The sequence below is a fragment of the Erythrolamprus reginae genome, chromosome 2 (assembly GCF_031021105.1).
Source record: "Erythrolamprus reginae isolate rEryReg1 chromosome 2, rEryReg1.hap1, whole genome shotgun sequence".
NCBI classification, from domain to species: Eukaryota; Metazoa; Chordata; class Lepidosauria; order Squamata; family Dipsadidae; genus Erythrolamprus; species Erythrolamprus reginae.
In genome coordinates this window covers 125,180,653-125,197,641 of record NC_091951.1, presented here as the reverse complement: position 1 = coordinate 125,197,641, position 16,989 = coordinate 125,180,653, and the positions used below count along the sequence as shown (strand labels likewise).

The 16,989-nt window shown below is 39.9% G+C and overlaps 1 protein-coding gene across 3 annotated transcripts in view; it reads left to right on the top strand.

Annotated features, from left to right (window-relative positions):
• SH3PXD2B (SH3 and PX domains 2B) overlaps positions 1-16,989 on the top strand; it is a 151,632-nt gene that overhangs the window by 107,229 nt on the left and 27,414 nt on the right. The window contains exons 6-7 of one of the 3 annotated variants that reach the window (XM_070739407.1): positions 12,090-12,115; positions 14,209-14,244. In XM_070739407.1, coding sequence (XP_070595508.1) covers positions 12,090-12,115; positions 14,209-14,244 — 62 coding nt within the window. Of the gene's footprint in view, positions 1-12,089; positions 12,116-14,208; positions 14,245-14,937; positions 15,026-16,989 lie in introns of those variants that run through there. The other 2 variants (XM_070739409.1, XM_070739410.1) reach the window with 2 other exon arrangements.

The following is a 16,989-nucleotide window of genomic DNA, read 5'->3' as shown; positions in this document are numbered from 1 at the left end:
TTTTGTGATTAGCTTCCCATACATAATTGTCATCTTGAATTGATCAAGATGTCCCATTGGAAACTTTCTCTCCTGTGTTCCCGCTTCTTCCTTGAATGACCAGGATGGTTTGATTGGCTACAATGTGATTTCTTTCCCTGCTCTAATTTAACACTTTTATGTAAGAGGCATTTAAAGAATTACATGTAGTCCTTTCATAGTAACTACTTCTTCAACAACCATTCAAAATTGTGACAGTGGTGAATAAGTGGTACTTATTACCAGTCTTCAAAATTCCTGTAGCATCCTGGAGGTCATGTGATTTCAATTCATGTGCTTGGCAACCAGCTCGCATTTAACATCATGTGACCACCATTTGCAACTTTTCCTGCCAGCTTTCCCACAAACAAAGTCAATGGGGAAACCTTCAGGAAAAATCACAAGTTGTTCTGGTAAGTTCTCTCAGCCTTGACACACTCTCCTTGGTCTTCCTGTGCTTGTGCACCGTCTGCATTGAAGCCTCCCAAGCCATCTGCAAGCTCATGAATGGTCTGTAGAGGCCCTTCCCAACCTCCTCCCCCCTTGTGGCACACCTGGACTCTTAATTGGGACTTTTAATGGGGCTTCTCATTTAATGACCCATGCAACCGGATGTGCCAAGATTGTTGTTACTTTACTAAGTGATGAGGCCATTGCTTTTTAACTGCATCTTGATCCCAATTGCCATAATTTGAAGACTTTCTGTACATTGTAGCTTCCTAGGCACCAATGCAAACATCCACTCTTTAGAAAGAAGTAGAACTGTAAGACGTGTTTATAAAAGTATCACGGCATTGTAGAAAGTCCTGATACAGTAATACCTCATGATACAAACTTAATTGGTGCAAGGAGGAGGTTCGTAAGACGAAAGGTTTGTAAGACGAAACATTGTTTCCCATAGGAAACAATGTAAAGTCAATTAATCCGTGCAACCAAAAAACCCCCCGCAAAAAACCGGCTTTTGGCGACTGCTGGGAAGCGGCGCGGCTGTTTTAAAAGGTGACAGCCCGCCTGGGGGGCTTCCCAGCACCCCCCCGAACCCGGGTTCGGGGTTCGTGGGGTGCTGGCAAGCCCCCCAGGCCAGCTGCGACCTTTTAAAACAGCCGCGCCGCTTCGCAGCTGTCTCCCGAAGTCGAATGCAGCGGCGCGGGTGTTTTAAAAGGTCGCAGCCGGCCTGGGGGGCTTGCCAGCACCCCCCGAACCCCGAACCCGGGTTCGGGGGGTGCTGGCAAGTCCCCCAGGCCGGCTGCGACCTTTTAAAACACCCGCGCCGCTTCGCAGCTGTCTCCTGAAGCCGAACGCTAAAGCCGAACTTCCGCGTTCGGCTTCAGGAGACAGCTGCGAAGCAGCGCGGGTGTTTTAAAAGGTCGCAGCCGGCCTGGGGGGCTTCCCAGCAACCTCCCGAACAGAACCCGGGGTTCAGCAAAATTTTGCCTCTTCTTACGAACTTTGTTCGAGTTACGAACCGGCGTTCAGGAGGCTTCTGGGAAGCCCCGCCGCCCGGCTGTCACCTTTTAAAACAGCCGCGCGGCTTCCCAGCAGTCTCCGAACGCCGGTTCGTAACTCGAAAAAAGTTCGTAAGAAGAGGCAAAATTTTTCTGAACCCCGGGTTCGTATCACGAGTTGTTCGTAAGACGAGGGGTTCGTATCTTGAGGTACCACTGTATATCTTATTCCAGAATACCAAGCTTGGAAGAATGCATTTAAGTTACAGGAAAGTAGATTCCAAATGAATCTTGGAAAGGGGGTCTTAGCAAAGCAGCTGGATAGTGGAAACAATTGGCCCGAGAGAGGGTAGCTTCCGCTTCATAGCTGAGTTCAACCAGAGGTTAGACAGACACATTTTGGGGATGCCTCAGTTTGGATCCCTGCACTGGGCAGAAGAGGTGGATTTAATAGTCCCTTCTGCCCTTACAATTCTTTGCAGTCTTTCTTTCCTTTGTTTAAAAGAGGCTTTTCCTCTCCTTATTAAGAAACAGAGGTTGCTGAGTCAAAGGATTCATTCAGCTACTAAGAGTCCTCAGTTGAAAGCCTGGAGCTTTCATTGGTCAAGTGCTAAGTGGTGATTAAAACAATCTGCTCTGCTCAACCAGAAAGAAGTAACAGACAGAACAGATTAGTTTCCTTGCTGACTCCTTGTTCATTCCAGGAACGTGTCTTGCAGGCATCCATTTATCATAATAATCTATGCCTAGCAACATTAGAAAGGGCAGAGCCATTCCTCTTAAAAGGAATGCTATAAATGGGGTGCACTTTGATTTGTACTGCAGAGAAGGGGGAGGAAGATGGAGATGGGGATTTTTAATCTGCAACTTCATCCTGTTTGAGTGGGAAACAGAACTGTGGTAGTAAATGCCTTAGGGGAAAAAATTGCAGCTCCTTATCTACGGATCTGCAGGATTACTGACTGGGAGGAACATAATGTTTATATTTTATTTACCCAACATCAGAACTATTCGGCACTGGAGTTCAGAAGGTTAACCTTAGTGTTTAAACTCATAAAAATTATGCTAAGACTTTCTTCCCTATTTATTGCTGAAGAATCAATCATTTTCAGTACTTGCCTCCAAGGTCCCAGCAAATGATGGGATTTCAGGAAAGAGACCTAAAGCTATCTGATCTGGTATAATGAACATATACCCTCAGGGCCATCTTACAAATAACATCTCCACCTATTATTCAAGGCTTTTAAGATGATAGCTAGCACTTTGACTTGTACCTGGAAAGAGACTTGAATTGTACTTGGATAGAGTGCAGCTTGTGCAACAGCTGTCTAACTTGGGCAAAACGTGAAAGACCTAGAATATAGAAGCCACTGCATTCTAAAGTAGTAACTTCCAATAAGTCTTCAAGGCAGTTCCATGTAGAGCACATTGCAGGAGTCTAGTCAGGAAGTAATTAAAACATGAGTGACTGTGAGCAAAGCTCCTGAGTCTAGGAATGGGCAAATTTGATGAATTTATGAGATGAATTTATACAACGACTCTTCTAGCCATGACTGCAACTTGGTTGTCAAACAGGAACTGAAGATAAAGTGTACCCTTATGTCACCAACTATCTGGGGAAGTGCTACCCCCATCAAGAGTCAAAGGTGACGACTCAATGTACTCTTGAGGGGGAAGCAGAAATGCCCTCTGTTTTGCTAAGGTTGAGTCACAGCCAGTTCCTCCTCATTCAGGCCCTTACAATGTGCACAGGCTGGCTTAAATGATGTGGACTATAGGTATATAACTGAGTATCATCTGCCTACTGATGATATACATTCCATGCTGTAGTTTCATTTAGATATTAAATAGAGGTAAGAAGATTGAAGTAACATAGAAACATAGAAGACTGACGGCAGAAAGAGACCTCATGGTCTGCCCTTATACTCTTTTCTGTATTTTATCTTAGGATGGATATATGTTTATCCCAGGCATATTTAAATTCAGTTACTGTGGATTTACCAACCACGTCTGCTGGAAGTTTGTTCCAAGGATCTACTACTCTTTCAGTAAAATAATATTTTCTCATGTTGCTTTTGATCTTTCCCCCAACTAACTTCAGATTGTGTCCCCTTGTTCTTGTGTTCACTTTCCTATTAAAAACACTTCCCTCCTGAACCTTATTTAACCCTTTAACATATTTACCTAACATAAGATGAGCCTGGGGGCCAACATCAACTGAAACTGGCCACTTAAGGAAGGAGGAGAACCACTGTAAACTACTTTCTCTTACTCCCAACTGCCAGAGTTGGTCCAGAAAGAAGGGATATTAAAAGCCACCAAGAAATCCAGATGGCCAATATGGGCTCATCAAGCCTTCCAGAAGTTATTCATAAACTGTGACCAATGGCATTTCAGTGCTATAACTCAGCTTGAACTCTGAAAAGGGTCTAAATAATCCATTTCATAAAGGATCCAAGTTGGGCACTTACCACTCTCTCTACCTCCCTAAAAAGGCAAGATCAGATATTGGACTAAAAGGTAGCCTGTTGAGAAGGGCATATATCATCACCTTCTTCACCATTATCTGCAAAGAGGCATTAATCACTGCTTGGGCTCAACCACATGCACTTTCTTGGGAGGCCAAGAAACCAACCAGGAGCAGCATGGGGGCAAAACAACAACAACAGGGACCTTGTATGCTACTTCGGAATTGGGCAGTTCAAACTTCTTTTAGATAACCAAGCCAAGATGTGCCTTCATCACTTCCACAGGCCCAGCCTGTATCCAAATCAAAGTGAAACCAAGCAATTTTGTCTGATGGATCCTAGTTGGAAAGAATTTTAAAATTATCCCCAGAGGAAAGAAGCCAGATTTAATTCCGTCCGTATCAATCACACACTGTTCTGAAATGTCAGTGAACAGCGAGATGCAGTTGGCGGGTGCTTCCAAATGGAACGTGTCCTGCTCTATTAACCAGAAGGCATTCTGTGCTGTGCCATTTTTTAAAAATATACTTTTAATTGCAGGAAAGAAAGTGGGAAAAAGTGCTGAGCAAGTACAGGAAAGTTTCAAATGGGGGAATCCTTTCCACCGTCCATGAAATTCCATGCATATGTCAAGGCAAATCCCCACAACTAAAATACACTGCTTGGAAGCTCTTAAACGCTATAAAGTGTGAGCTGATACCTGTATGAGCACTTCCCCATGGAAATCAGTTGCAAATTTCAGTGCTGCTGCCTGCACCACTTGCTGGGAGCTGGTCTGGAAAGGAAAAAAACAAAACACAGCAGAATTAGACAGGACTCATCCCAACCAGGTCACTCCCGCTGAACTACCCCAGTGTTCGCCCACTAAAAAAAGGCACCCGCCCTCCGATCTCTTCTGAGTGCCACTGTTTCTTGCATGAATGAACTGGGGGTGCAAAAAATGCTTCTCCTTTACCAGCATGCTGTTACCCGCTTTGCATCTCCCCCAAGACCAACAAGACGCTGCTACTTAGAGCCACCAGCCGCTACCTGGGTGCAGAGCGGTGGGGGTGAAGAGCCAGTAATAAACAGGATGCAAGGTAGAGGGGAAGAATCTTTCACACTCCCAGCTCGTTCCCTTCAGAAAGCAGGCACTAGGAAGAGCAGGAAGGGCAAGTTCCTTTTGGGTGGACGATCAATGTCGGATCACATAATTCAGCATGGAGGCTATGTGGCGCAGTGGGTAGAGTGCAGTACTGAGCTGAGGTGGCACAGTGGGTAGAGTGCAGTACTGCAGGCCACTAAAACTGAATGCTAAATCTGCAGCTCAGCGGTTCAAATCTCACCATCGGCTCAAGGTTGACTCAGCCTTCCATCCTTCCGAGGTGGGTAAAATGAGGACCTGGATTGTGGGGGCAATAGGCTGGCTCTGTTAAAAAGTGCTATTGCTAACATGTTGTCAGCCGCCCTGAGTCTAAGGAGAAGAGTAGCATTAAAAAATCAAATAAATAAATAGATTAGATTAGATTAGATTAGATTAGACAGACAGACAGACAGACAGACAGACAGACAGACAGACAGACAGACAGACAGACAGACAGACAGACAAATAAGTAGACCGGTTCAAAGGGACCAGGGTGAGGTGAGTCCCACCTAATTCAACTGCATTTTTTTTTCCTTTCCAGACAAGCTCCAAGCAAGTGGTGCATGTGGCACTGCTGAAGTTTGTGCACCGCTTGCTCAGAGCTGGTCTGGAAAGGAAAAAGGCTTGTGGTGGAGAGGGAAGGGAAACCCCAGCCTGCTGTTCCTACTGTTCCTGCTGCCCCCACCCCTTTATGCCTGGAAGCAGCAGCTCTCACACTGCCACTTCCTCAGCAGCTGCAACAAGTGGTAAGAGGCACACTGGCCAGGAATGTTCCCTTAGAAGAAGTCTAAGGCACCAACATTTGATGAGGGGGGAATGGCCATGTTGGATGCTGCCGGGAATGTGAGGGTGACAGCAGGGTGAGAGGCAGCAGCGGTGGCAGACCGTTTGTCCTGGCAAAGTTTGGTGCCGGGGGTTTTCCAGGCCGAAAAACAGGCTAGGAGGACATGTTGTATTGGCAGTTCTGTGCTAGCAAAAACCTCAGAAGAGAAGGATTTAGGGGTAGTGATTTCTGACAGTCTCAAAATGGGTGAACAGTGCAGTCAGGCGGTAGGGAAAGCAAGTAGAATACTTGGCTGCATAGCTAGAGGTATAACAAGCAGGAAGAGGGAGGTTGTGATCCCGCTGTATAGAGTGCTGGTGAGACCACATTTGGAATACTGTGTTCAGTTCTGGAGACCTCACCTACAAAAAGATATTGATAAAATTGAACGGGTCCAAAGACGGGCTACAAGAATGGTGGAAGGTCTTAAGTATAAAATTTATCAGGAAAGACTTAATGAACTCAATCTGTATAGTCTGGAGGACAGAAGGAAAATGGGGGACATGGTTGAAACATTTAAATATGTTAAAGAGTTAAATAAGGTTCAGGGGGGAAGTGTTTTCAATAGGAAAGTGAACACAAGAACAAGGGGAAACAATCTAAAGTTAGTTGGAGGAAAGATCAGAAGCAACATGAGAAAATATTATTTTACTGAAAGAGTAGTAGATGCTTGGAACAAACCTCTGGCAGACGTGGTTGGTATATTCAATCCTACAAGATGAAATACAGGAAATAGTATAAGGGCAGACTAGAGGGACCATGAGGTCTTTTTCTGCCATCAATCTTCTATGTTTCTATGTGCGGGTGGCACATATGTGTGAAAGCATGCATGCGTGGGGGGCACACTGTATTGCGGGTGCTGCTATGCATGTGTGATATTGCTGGCGCACAGACACACACACACACACACACACACACACACTTTGCCATGCAACCAGAAAAAGGTTTGCCATCACTGTCTTATATGAGCCGGGGTGGCACAGTGGTTAGAGTGCAGCATTGCAGGCTATTTCAGCTAACTGCTAGCTGTAGTTCAGCAGTTCAAATCTCACCACCGGCTCAACTCAGCCTTCATCCTTCCTAGGTGAGTAAAATGAGGACCCAGATTGTTGGGAGCAAAATGCTGACTCTGTAAACCCGCTTAGAGAGTGCTGTGAAAGCACTATGAAGTGACATACAAGTCTAAATGCTATTGCCATTAAGAATAAAATAAACTATCCACATTATCTTCCTTTTCATTGCCCTGTTCTTTTGACTTCTGGTACTTCTTGTACTCCTCATTTCTTGCAAAAGACCATAAATGGGAAATCTGCCCAGGAAGACCTTGTGACTTTGGGATTTGCTCAAATGCACAAGGAGGTCTTACCAATTTTTTCAGCAGTCATTGTCTGGCTGTGAAAACCAATTGGTTGGAGAGTCAGTACTTTATTCTCTAGGCCTTTCTGTGTACAATAAAAATGTTGTGCAAGAAGAAATGAGCAAGCACAATTTTCTTCAGGCTGTAGAGATAGGTCATATGCTCACAATACAAACCTGAAATGTCCTGATCTCCTACTCCTTCTCATTTCTCCAACAATATCCTGAATCTGCGGAACATGCTTCTGTAGTTGTCTTCTGAAAACTTCCAGATTCTTCAGATCTATGGCTATCTAACTCAGTAGTACATGAGGGCTACAGATTTTGAAGACTCTTTTTTCCTATTAATGAGGATAAGTTGAAGAGAAGAAATACTCTCAACAAGAGAATAAAGCAAGTTCTCTGTTCTACTCCTCCATTTCATTTCCCCCCCTGATTCTTTTTTTTTTTTTGAAATTGGAAATTTGGTTTTATTTATGTCATACAGATATAGTATTTCTTTTGGGACTTGTATGCTACCTTTCATGCTGGGATGTTAACATGTAGTTATAATGTATAATTTGCACCCTTTTACATGTACCCAGATCCATCTCTCTCCATCTATCCATGTCTCCCTCTAACCTTCCATCTATCCATCCATCACTCTATGCCTCTATCCATCCATTTATCCATCTCTCATTATCTATTTCTATCCCCCCCGTGTCATCATCCATCTTCATCCATCCATCTGTATTATCTATCTCTGTCTATCTATTTTTGCTTATCTAACTATAACTGCTTATCTCTATCCATCTAATCTTAAAGTATCTATCTATCTCTCTATCTAATCTATCTTTCTATCTCTCATCTGTCTGTCTGTATGTCTATGTATCTATGCCTATCTATTTTTGCCTAACTAATTTCTATCTATCCATCTAAATAACTATCCACCCATCTAATCATATCTACCTACTATCTATCAATCTATCTATCTATCTATCCCCCCCTGATTCTTAAGATTGTATCAGAAAACAAAGTGGCTTAATAACAGAAGCTTTGCCTGATGTAACACTTGTAGGTTGCATGTTCCAAGTTCAGGACTGATTCTGATCCCATCTTTGCAACACGAATCACTTTTCTTCCCTTGAGAAATGTCCTCTAAATATTCTGTGGTTCTTAGAAGCCCAGAGTTGATACCAGGATTTTCAATATGAGTGTGATAGTTTCCTATTACACTAGCCAAGCTTGGCCAGAATAATGAAGCAACAGAGCAACTGTTTTTGTTCTGAGCTTCATTTTGTTATGGCCAAATTCTCTGTGTTGGTGTTGTTTCAAGGTTTTCCCAATTTTGGCAAAACCTTTCTACTTTTTGTTGTTTTCTTATGAAAACCAGAAAGAAGAAAGCCTGAACTAGGATACTACATCTCCTTTCAGACACAAAAACAATCTTGAGACAGGTCTTTAAAATCCCTGTAGTGCATTTCGGGAAGGGGGAGGGTTTCCTTCTGATTTTAGCCTTTCTCCGTTATCTTTGGGGGCTCGTATAACACATGGCTTTCTTTAGTTGCTGATGGAGAGAGGAAGCTGCTGTGTGAAGTTTGCTAATGTTTTATCTGTTGCCTTATAACTTCTTGAAAGTCTGAGCAACAAAAATAAATAAACAAAACACCTGCCTCCCTTTGCCCCACTGGTTAAGTATAGTGAAGAAAGACTTGTTACATTCAGTACATTTAATAAGCTAGGTCAAAAGGCAGCAGATATATTAAACCAAATGCTCTTATGCGTGAGTCCCAAGCTCCTGGTTTGCAGCCCATTGGGAATTGGACTACACAGGGGTGGGCAAATGGCCAAAGCTCCATTTGTGCTTATGCTGGATTAGGTTGTGTACACAAAACCATGCTCTCTCTCTGCTACCACTGCCCGCTGCTGATGCTCCCCAAAGCTGGAAGGGTTGGGGGCCCCAGCTTTCCTGGAGAATCTTTTTGGTGTAGTGGTTAAAGCATAAGACTAGATATAGGACCCCTGCTCTCCTGGAGAACCTTTTTGGTGTAATGGTTAAAGCATAAGACTAGATAGAGGAGACCATGAGTTCTGGTTCTGCCTTAGACCAAAGCCAACTAGAGAATCTTGGGTCAGTCCTTCTTTCTCGGCCCTAGTGAATAGGAAATGGTAAACTACTTGCAAAAACCTTGCCGAAGAAAACCCTTCAGAGATATGTCCAGGCTATTGTCCAGAGTCAAAAACTGACTCAAAGAAATAAAAATATTGTTGATATTTTGAGTCTCCTTGTTTCTATATTTGGGATCTGGACCATTGATAACCTGGGATGAAACAAAACTGGGTTTAGGATTTTTTTTAAAATAAAATTTTTACAGTATAAAACCCTTGAGCTTTCCCGCTTGTTGTGTTTCCATGTCATTTTCACTAGTTTTGTATATTGTGGTTTCCTCATCTCTAGACTCTGTCAGATGGTGCATGTGGTCCAATACAAAAGCAAACGTGGTCTTTAAGGTCCAATGGCCAAATTGTGTATTTCCACCATAGAACACAATAAAATTAAGCACTTTATTGAAAGCAAATTGGCTACACTCAGAAAAACACATTCCTTCCTAACTCCACCATCCCTAACATGTGTCGTCCCCCCAATAATCTGAAAACTCTAATTAAAAGCCACATAGTAGTCAATAAAGCACAGGTAAATATTAGATAAATATATTTATTCTCTTAATTGTTGTTGTTAGCCGCCCTGAGTCTGCGGAGATGGGCAGCATACAAATCCAATAAATTATTATTATTATTATTATTATTATTATTATTATTATTATTATTATTAATCTCACCATCATCCATCCTACGTTGGCTTGATCCCCACACCCTTTTCTGAAACCCTTGTATTATTTGACACTTCTCAGTACTCTAATGGCTGTACTCTTCTTTGTAAGATATAAAGCAGAACTTTGCTTGGGTAAGAAATGATTGCAATGGCTCAGTAATTTGCATAGTTCTCTTGCTTGTCTTTTTATATTCAATATAAGCATCGGGTTTTTCCAGTCCTCAGGCCACACAGCCTAGTTGCCTTGTTTGTTGACAGACAGCTGTTAACATCCTGACTGATTCATCTCCTGCAGTTTGAAACATAGGTATGCAGATATAATTATGCAAAGTCAGCATACAGCATCCATTTTCAACATCCGGAGGAAGCGGTTCCCAGAGTAATAATAATTTTAAAAAAAACATTCCTAGCAGCTATAAAGTAAAATATACGATGTGAAAAGTATTGGAAGAAATGCATTCTGCAGAGCTGGATGTTATTTTAGGACATTTGTTTGAAAAACTTAATGTTTAGGTTAGAAAGCAAAGCCTTAGATTAGACACACTTTTATTGGTCCAGCTATAAATAATCCCCTCTATAACATTCCATTTGGGCAACTGTAACAGAAGATGAATATTGTTTAAGGTATTAATCCTGGTGGACCAATATAATCTTAGAGAATCTTTTATGGAAATAGTAAGCGTGTGGTTTATGTGAAATGGAAAGAAAAACATTCTGCCTTCAGTTCCTTTGTTTATTTGCATGTACAGTGGTGCCTCTACTTATGAACTTAATTTGTCACATGACCAGGTTCTTACGTAAAAAAGTTTGTAAGAAGAAGCAATTTTTCCCATAGGAATCAATGTAAAAGCAAATAATGTGTGCGACTGGGGAAACCACAGAGAGGGTGGGAACCCTGTTTCCTCCCAGGAGATTCCTAGAGAGGACCCACGGAGGCTTCTCCCCACCTTTTCTGGCCCTGTTTCCTCCCAGGAGATTCCTAGAGAGGACCCACAGAGGCTTCTCCCTGCCTTTTCCGTTTACAGTTTCAGAGGTTCAGGTTTGTAAGTGGAAAATGGTTCTTGAGAAGAATCAAAACAATCTTGAACACTCAGTTCTTATCTAGAAAAGTTTGTAAGAAGAGGCGTTTGTAGGTAGAGGTACTACTGTATGTCTATTGAGTGCTGGTCTGCTAAGGAGCTGGGTTAATTATGTCACAGTATTAAGTAGTCTGGAAGATAAAGTGAATCAGAGACAAATGCATGCAAAATGTTGCAATTAGAATGTTGTAGAACTCAGAACACCAACCAAATGGTATCTAATGGCTTGGAAAGCAGTGAAGGAGTGTATATGTGAAGCTCATTTGGACTAGCATATTCATTTTTTGCCAGGTTGATTTTCACAAACAGTGGATAGATACTATTTAAATTAGTATGATCTCTGTCATCAAACCAAAATATGAATTGTTAGATAATATTTTCCGAAAGTCAATTTTGAGACTCCCAAGTTCTAAATATTTCTGGAAGGGAGGAATTACCAAGCTACCACAACCATATGACAATAAACTTTTGACTTGTGGCTCCCTTTTTTCGTCTGGGCTGTGTTCACAATCCTTTTTGGTCTGTGGTCAACACATACAGTACATCAGCCATTTCTGTAAAATTCATATAACTCTCATTGCCAGGAAAGTATTCTCCCTATATCACACTACAGATCCAGAAAAAATACACATCCCTTATTTTTTTTTCTCCCTCTTGTTTGTATTTTTGTAGAAAAGCAAAAGAAGGTATTTAGGAAGCAGCAAAAGGAAAGGGATTTGTGTGCATTCTTGTATCAGAATATTTAAGATGAAAATCAAAAGAATATCTTTGAAAAATGAAGAACCTTTAAGCATCCTATTGGCAACTAACATGCAGAACTGTATACTGTAATTGAAGCAGCCAGTGACTGGATTACATTGTATGTCTGACTTGTTATTTGCTGGCTCTTGGAATAAATCCACTTTCATTCAGATTGACAAAGCTATTTCATTTTCTTACTGATTTTTATTTTTCTTTCTCCACAGTGAACCAATTGGAAAGAAGAGATCTGGTAAGGCCACTACTTGTCCTTTTCTGCTTAATATTTATCTCTTTTCAAACTCTTTTGATCTGTTACAAAATTATTTGAATTTTCCCAGATCTATGGGCCATTACAGAGCTTGACGGATCTACATGCTTTTTGATCCGTCTCTAAATGAATTCTTCCCAAATTGCTTGAATCAACTTTTACCTTTTTATTATCCCTATTTTGTTCCACTTCCAGCCTGAAAGCTAAGGCAGGGGCAGAAATGCACACGTCCAAAATAAAAGGTGTCAAGGGATAGGGATGGAGGAAAGTTTCATCTTTTATCTGCCTTTTTTATATCTGTGATGGTCTATTTGAGATTGTTGGCTTTTGTTCTAGATTTTCAAGTGCAGTTTAAGTTCTTCAGAGAAAAGCTGCAACTTTATCTCCTACCAAATAGCAGAGAGCACAGTATTAAAGATGGGAATAGAATCTTCTTGGCATGTTTTTAACTAAAATTTGTCTCTGAATCAGAATTCATATAATCCAATGATACCTAACCAAACAAAGACTCTTAACCAAGGGAAATATTAAGAGTTACTGGCAATAGCAAAGGACATGCCTGTTCCAACTGACAGACATTTTTTGTGTTTTGGTGAGGCACACATAAGGTCAATTGAGCAGTATATATTCCATATGTGTGAGGGGATCCACTTTTGCTTGTATCACATTGTACTGGGTTTTTCTTTGTGATATCACCGCTGAGGTAAGTAAACAGCGGGAAGAGAGTGTAGGTACCATGGAAATAAGTTTTAAAAAGTAGTTCTAGAAAACATGCTTAAACTAGTTATAGTAGTTTAGCAGAAGTTTAAATTCTGCATTTCTTTTGTTCCTTTGGTTTCATGATAAAAACAAATCAAGGTCTTTTCCCCACTGGGCTATTCTGCTTAGGTTAATTGCTTCAGATAAATACAATCTACAGCAATATTCCCTCTACAAGTTCACCCTGAGGTTTTCTTCTAATAAAAAACCCCAATCACTTGCATTTTTCAAGCACACAAACTTGTATCTTTAGGAACTTGGTGATGCCTGGTGGCTCAGCAGATATTGGATGAAATACACATGTGATTATTCTCTTAGCCTTGTATCTTCCTTCCGGTTTTCTTTCCACAACAAATGATATTGTCTAGGTTGTGAATCCAGCAGAAAGAAGGCAGAGTAGGTTAATTGAGACAGATTGCAGACATACCATTTACCTAAATTGAGTGAATTTATCCCATTGAATATACTCCATTTAAATATATCATTCACACAGGGAGATGTTAGATAGATCCATTGCAAGCAAGGTCAGGGACAGATCTTTTGCTACAATTTTAATTGTTTCATGGGGCAGGAGTAAGAAAAGATACACACTTTGGCTCTCCAAGAAATATCAGTCCAACACCCACAGCTAGTACAGTCTTCACTTTCCTGAACAGTAGGTGGCAATTGGTTTTTTTTTGGCTTTGGCTGATTTTTTTATTTAAAAAAGCTCATCCTAAAGTCCTAGAAAGCTGCCACTTCAACATAATTCAGAGGAGGAAGAGAATATTTAGTCTTGCACAGGTCTATTAATCAGGGTTGGATTTGTAAGTATGTGGATAGAAAATCCCCAGAACATTGCAGACTTCTTGTTTGGATTGGAAAATTAAAAAAAAAAAAATCTGAAAAAAAGCTAGTGGCCATCTGCTCTTCCTATAAGAACCCCCTGAATATGTTCACATAGTAAGCAGGAATTCAACTTGAATGGAAGGGACTTCACTTTTCACATTTTCTAAATCTGATTCACCAAATTATTATATGAGAAGAAATAGAATCAATTATCTATCCATTATAGGGACCTCCAATAGTTAAAATAATTTTTTCTCTTTATCCCCTAGATCTTTTTATTCATTTCTTCTGCAAGATTTCCCCAAGTTCATATCTCTTGCTCCTAGATGAACGGTGTTTGTTTTAGCTTTACAAGGATTCATAACTCTGATAATCAGTTCACTGTAAACTTGAAAATCCAAATTGACAAACAATTAACCTCCTTTCTCTGAATTTATATTCTTGCACCTTCCTCATGGCCATTCTCCATAATTTTGTTCTTTCATCAGGATTTATCCAGAAAACGGCTTCTGTTCCTCTGAGAGGTAGTAACAGTAAAACATACTACTTGAGACTTAACTTTCATTCCTTACTGCTGAGCAACACTTGCTGCTTTTCTTGGGTATTCAGATCAGTCATGGCTTTGTAGGACCACTGCTTCCTTCTGGGTTAAGCATGGGACCAAAAATAATATTTAAAAACCCCACACCATACAACAGTTTAAAAAATCCCATCTGCTTGATTTTTGGCTAACTGGACAGCAACTCTTCTGCTTTGCTGGTGGCGGTTTCAGTATTCTGGTGATAATCTGGGGAGAAATTTCCCAATGGGTTGAATGAAAACAACTTGGAGTATCTGGTGAAAAGTAGTATGGTTAATTTGGATTTGGATAAATCACCACAGTTATTTTCTATGCATTCATTTTTATACATACGGGTGATGAAAATGTCTAATGCCTAATCACAGGATTGAATTACATGTGTTTAACCTGAATAAGCCTATCTCTGATTAATCATAATCTATTTTTATTATTATTAAAATGTGTCATTGTCTTTTGAGGTCTCTTGATGGCTTACAATAAATTAACATCAGTATTAAACCTGGATAATTCTAAACAAGAAAAAAAAACAGGTGCAGAAGCAAAGTCTCGCTGGGCTCACAAGCACTTATGAGCCACTGGTTATGCTGGTCAATGACATCAAAGATATTGAGAAGTCAAGAATAACCAATAGAGTCACATTCCTTCTTATAATCCCTAAAGAAAGATTGGCCACTGGGCTGACTGGTCAACTACTTGTGAATTGATTTGAAGTAGAGCAAGATAAGGTAATACATTCTTTCAGAATTTCCAGAAGATGAGAAATTAGCACTCTGAATTATTTTAATATTTTAAACTATAGTTTATTCTTTGAATTATTTTGATATTTTTAAACTATAGGTCAAACTGGATTATATTTGGCCCATTTTTGAAGAGGTTTTTTTTAATCCAGGCTCTTTTATCAGTTGTTTAATAATTGGTTCTTTGAAGGCATTTTACCTTCCTTCAGAGCAAGATTTACAATATTCACTAAAGCATTTCTATTAACTTGTTAGTTGGAAATGCAAATTAGATTGGACAAGGGTTATCTATTTTCAGGAGACATCAAAAATTAATTTAAATCAATTATTACCACATGTTAAAAATGTATAGCCTAATAGGCTATAACCAATTAGGTATATAGCTGCTGCAAATACTAAAAACTTAATGAAGTGAAAATCCTCTTCAAAGTATTTTAGTGGAATCAAAAATTACTCCCAAATAGTATAAAAATGGTTGTCTTTGAAAGGAATCTTAGGTCTCAGTTTCTGAGCTTTATATCTGTCAGTTTCCGTTTGGCTAATTATTTAGTTTTGTCCATCAATAATTAAAAAGTATTTAAAATCTTATTTCTAGAAATAGGTCATTTAAAATTTTGCCTTTGGAAATGTGTCATTGAAGTCTTCTCCAACACTTAATGATGGTGTCAGTTCTTTTTCCCAATAATGTTCATAAATGATGGGGGGCACAATGGTTAAAGTGCAGCACTACAGGCTACTTCAGCTAACTGCTAGTTGTAGTTCAGCAGTTCAAATCTTACCACAGTTCAAATCAAGGTTGACTCAGCCTTCCATTCTTCTGAGGTGGGTAAAATGAGGACCCAGATTGTTGGGAGCAATATGCTGATTCTGTAAAGTGCTTAGAGGGGCTGTAAAAACACTATGAATCAGTATATGCTATTGCTATTGCTATATAAACATATAAATTTACATCTGTAAACCACCTAGAGTCACTATGAGTGGCAGCCATATAAATTTTATTAACACATAAAAATAAATAAAATAAAAAGAATGTATTTTTCTACAGATCTGTTGTTCAAAACCCATGCCAAACAATGATGGCAAATGTTTGGGTATGTAGAAGAACGGCCATTTCTTTAAATAATATGCTTCAATGCAGTGAAGTCAGTGAACTGCATAATTAAGAGAATTCCTCCATAAGGTTCTATGGAGCAAGTCACAGTTTTCCTAAACATTCATTTCGTTTTCAAAACATGTTTTATTTGACAGTGTTGGGGAAATCACAGTTTGACTCAAAAGCCTGAAAAGATCTCAACCATTGCACTGTCTAAATTAGATCATTTAATTTTGTGCATGTTATTAAACCATGTAATAATAATGTAATTAAAGAATATAAATTGAAAACTAGTTGTTGATCTTTTTCTATGGCACTCTCTCTTCTGTATACTTATTACTCCTTGAAATAAGTTATCAATTACTGTGTCACATTGGTTTTCTAATGTTGTTCTTTATTTTAACTTGTCATACAATGTTGAGCCTTCATTCTCGCAACCAATGGTTGTGGTAGGGTTTAATGTCACATTTATATATCTTCGTCATGACTAATACTTCTACATTAGTTTTGGGCTTTGGAGCTCAGTTTCACACATTTTGGGGGAAATCGCTTTTATCTAACCCAGATATTTATAGAATAATGCTGCTTTCCATATAGTTCTTTATAATTTAATTTAGTAACCACTGTAGCCAATCCTGACTCACTTTGATGCTTCCGAGGAGCCAATTTAAGGATCTCAACACTTATCCCAGAAAATGGCAATTTTTTCCTGCAAATGTACTTACTGTTTAGCGCTTAGGAATGATTGTCCTGGAAAGAAGAAAAAGCTCTGAAAATAAACTCTAGCTTTTTCCGCTCCTTGCTGTTTACTGCGTTGTGATGATGACTGTAATAGGCAGTTTGGAGGTGCCAGAGCTGC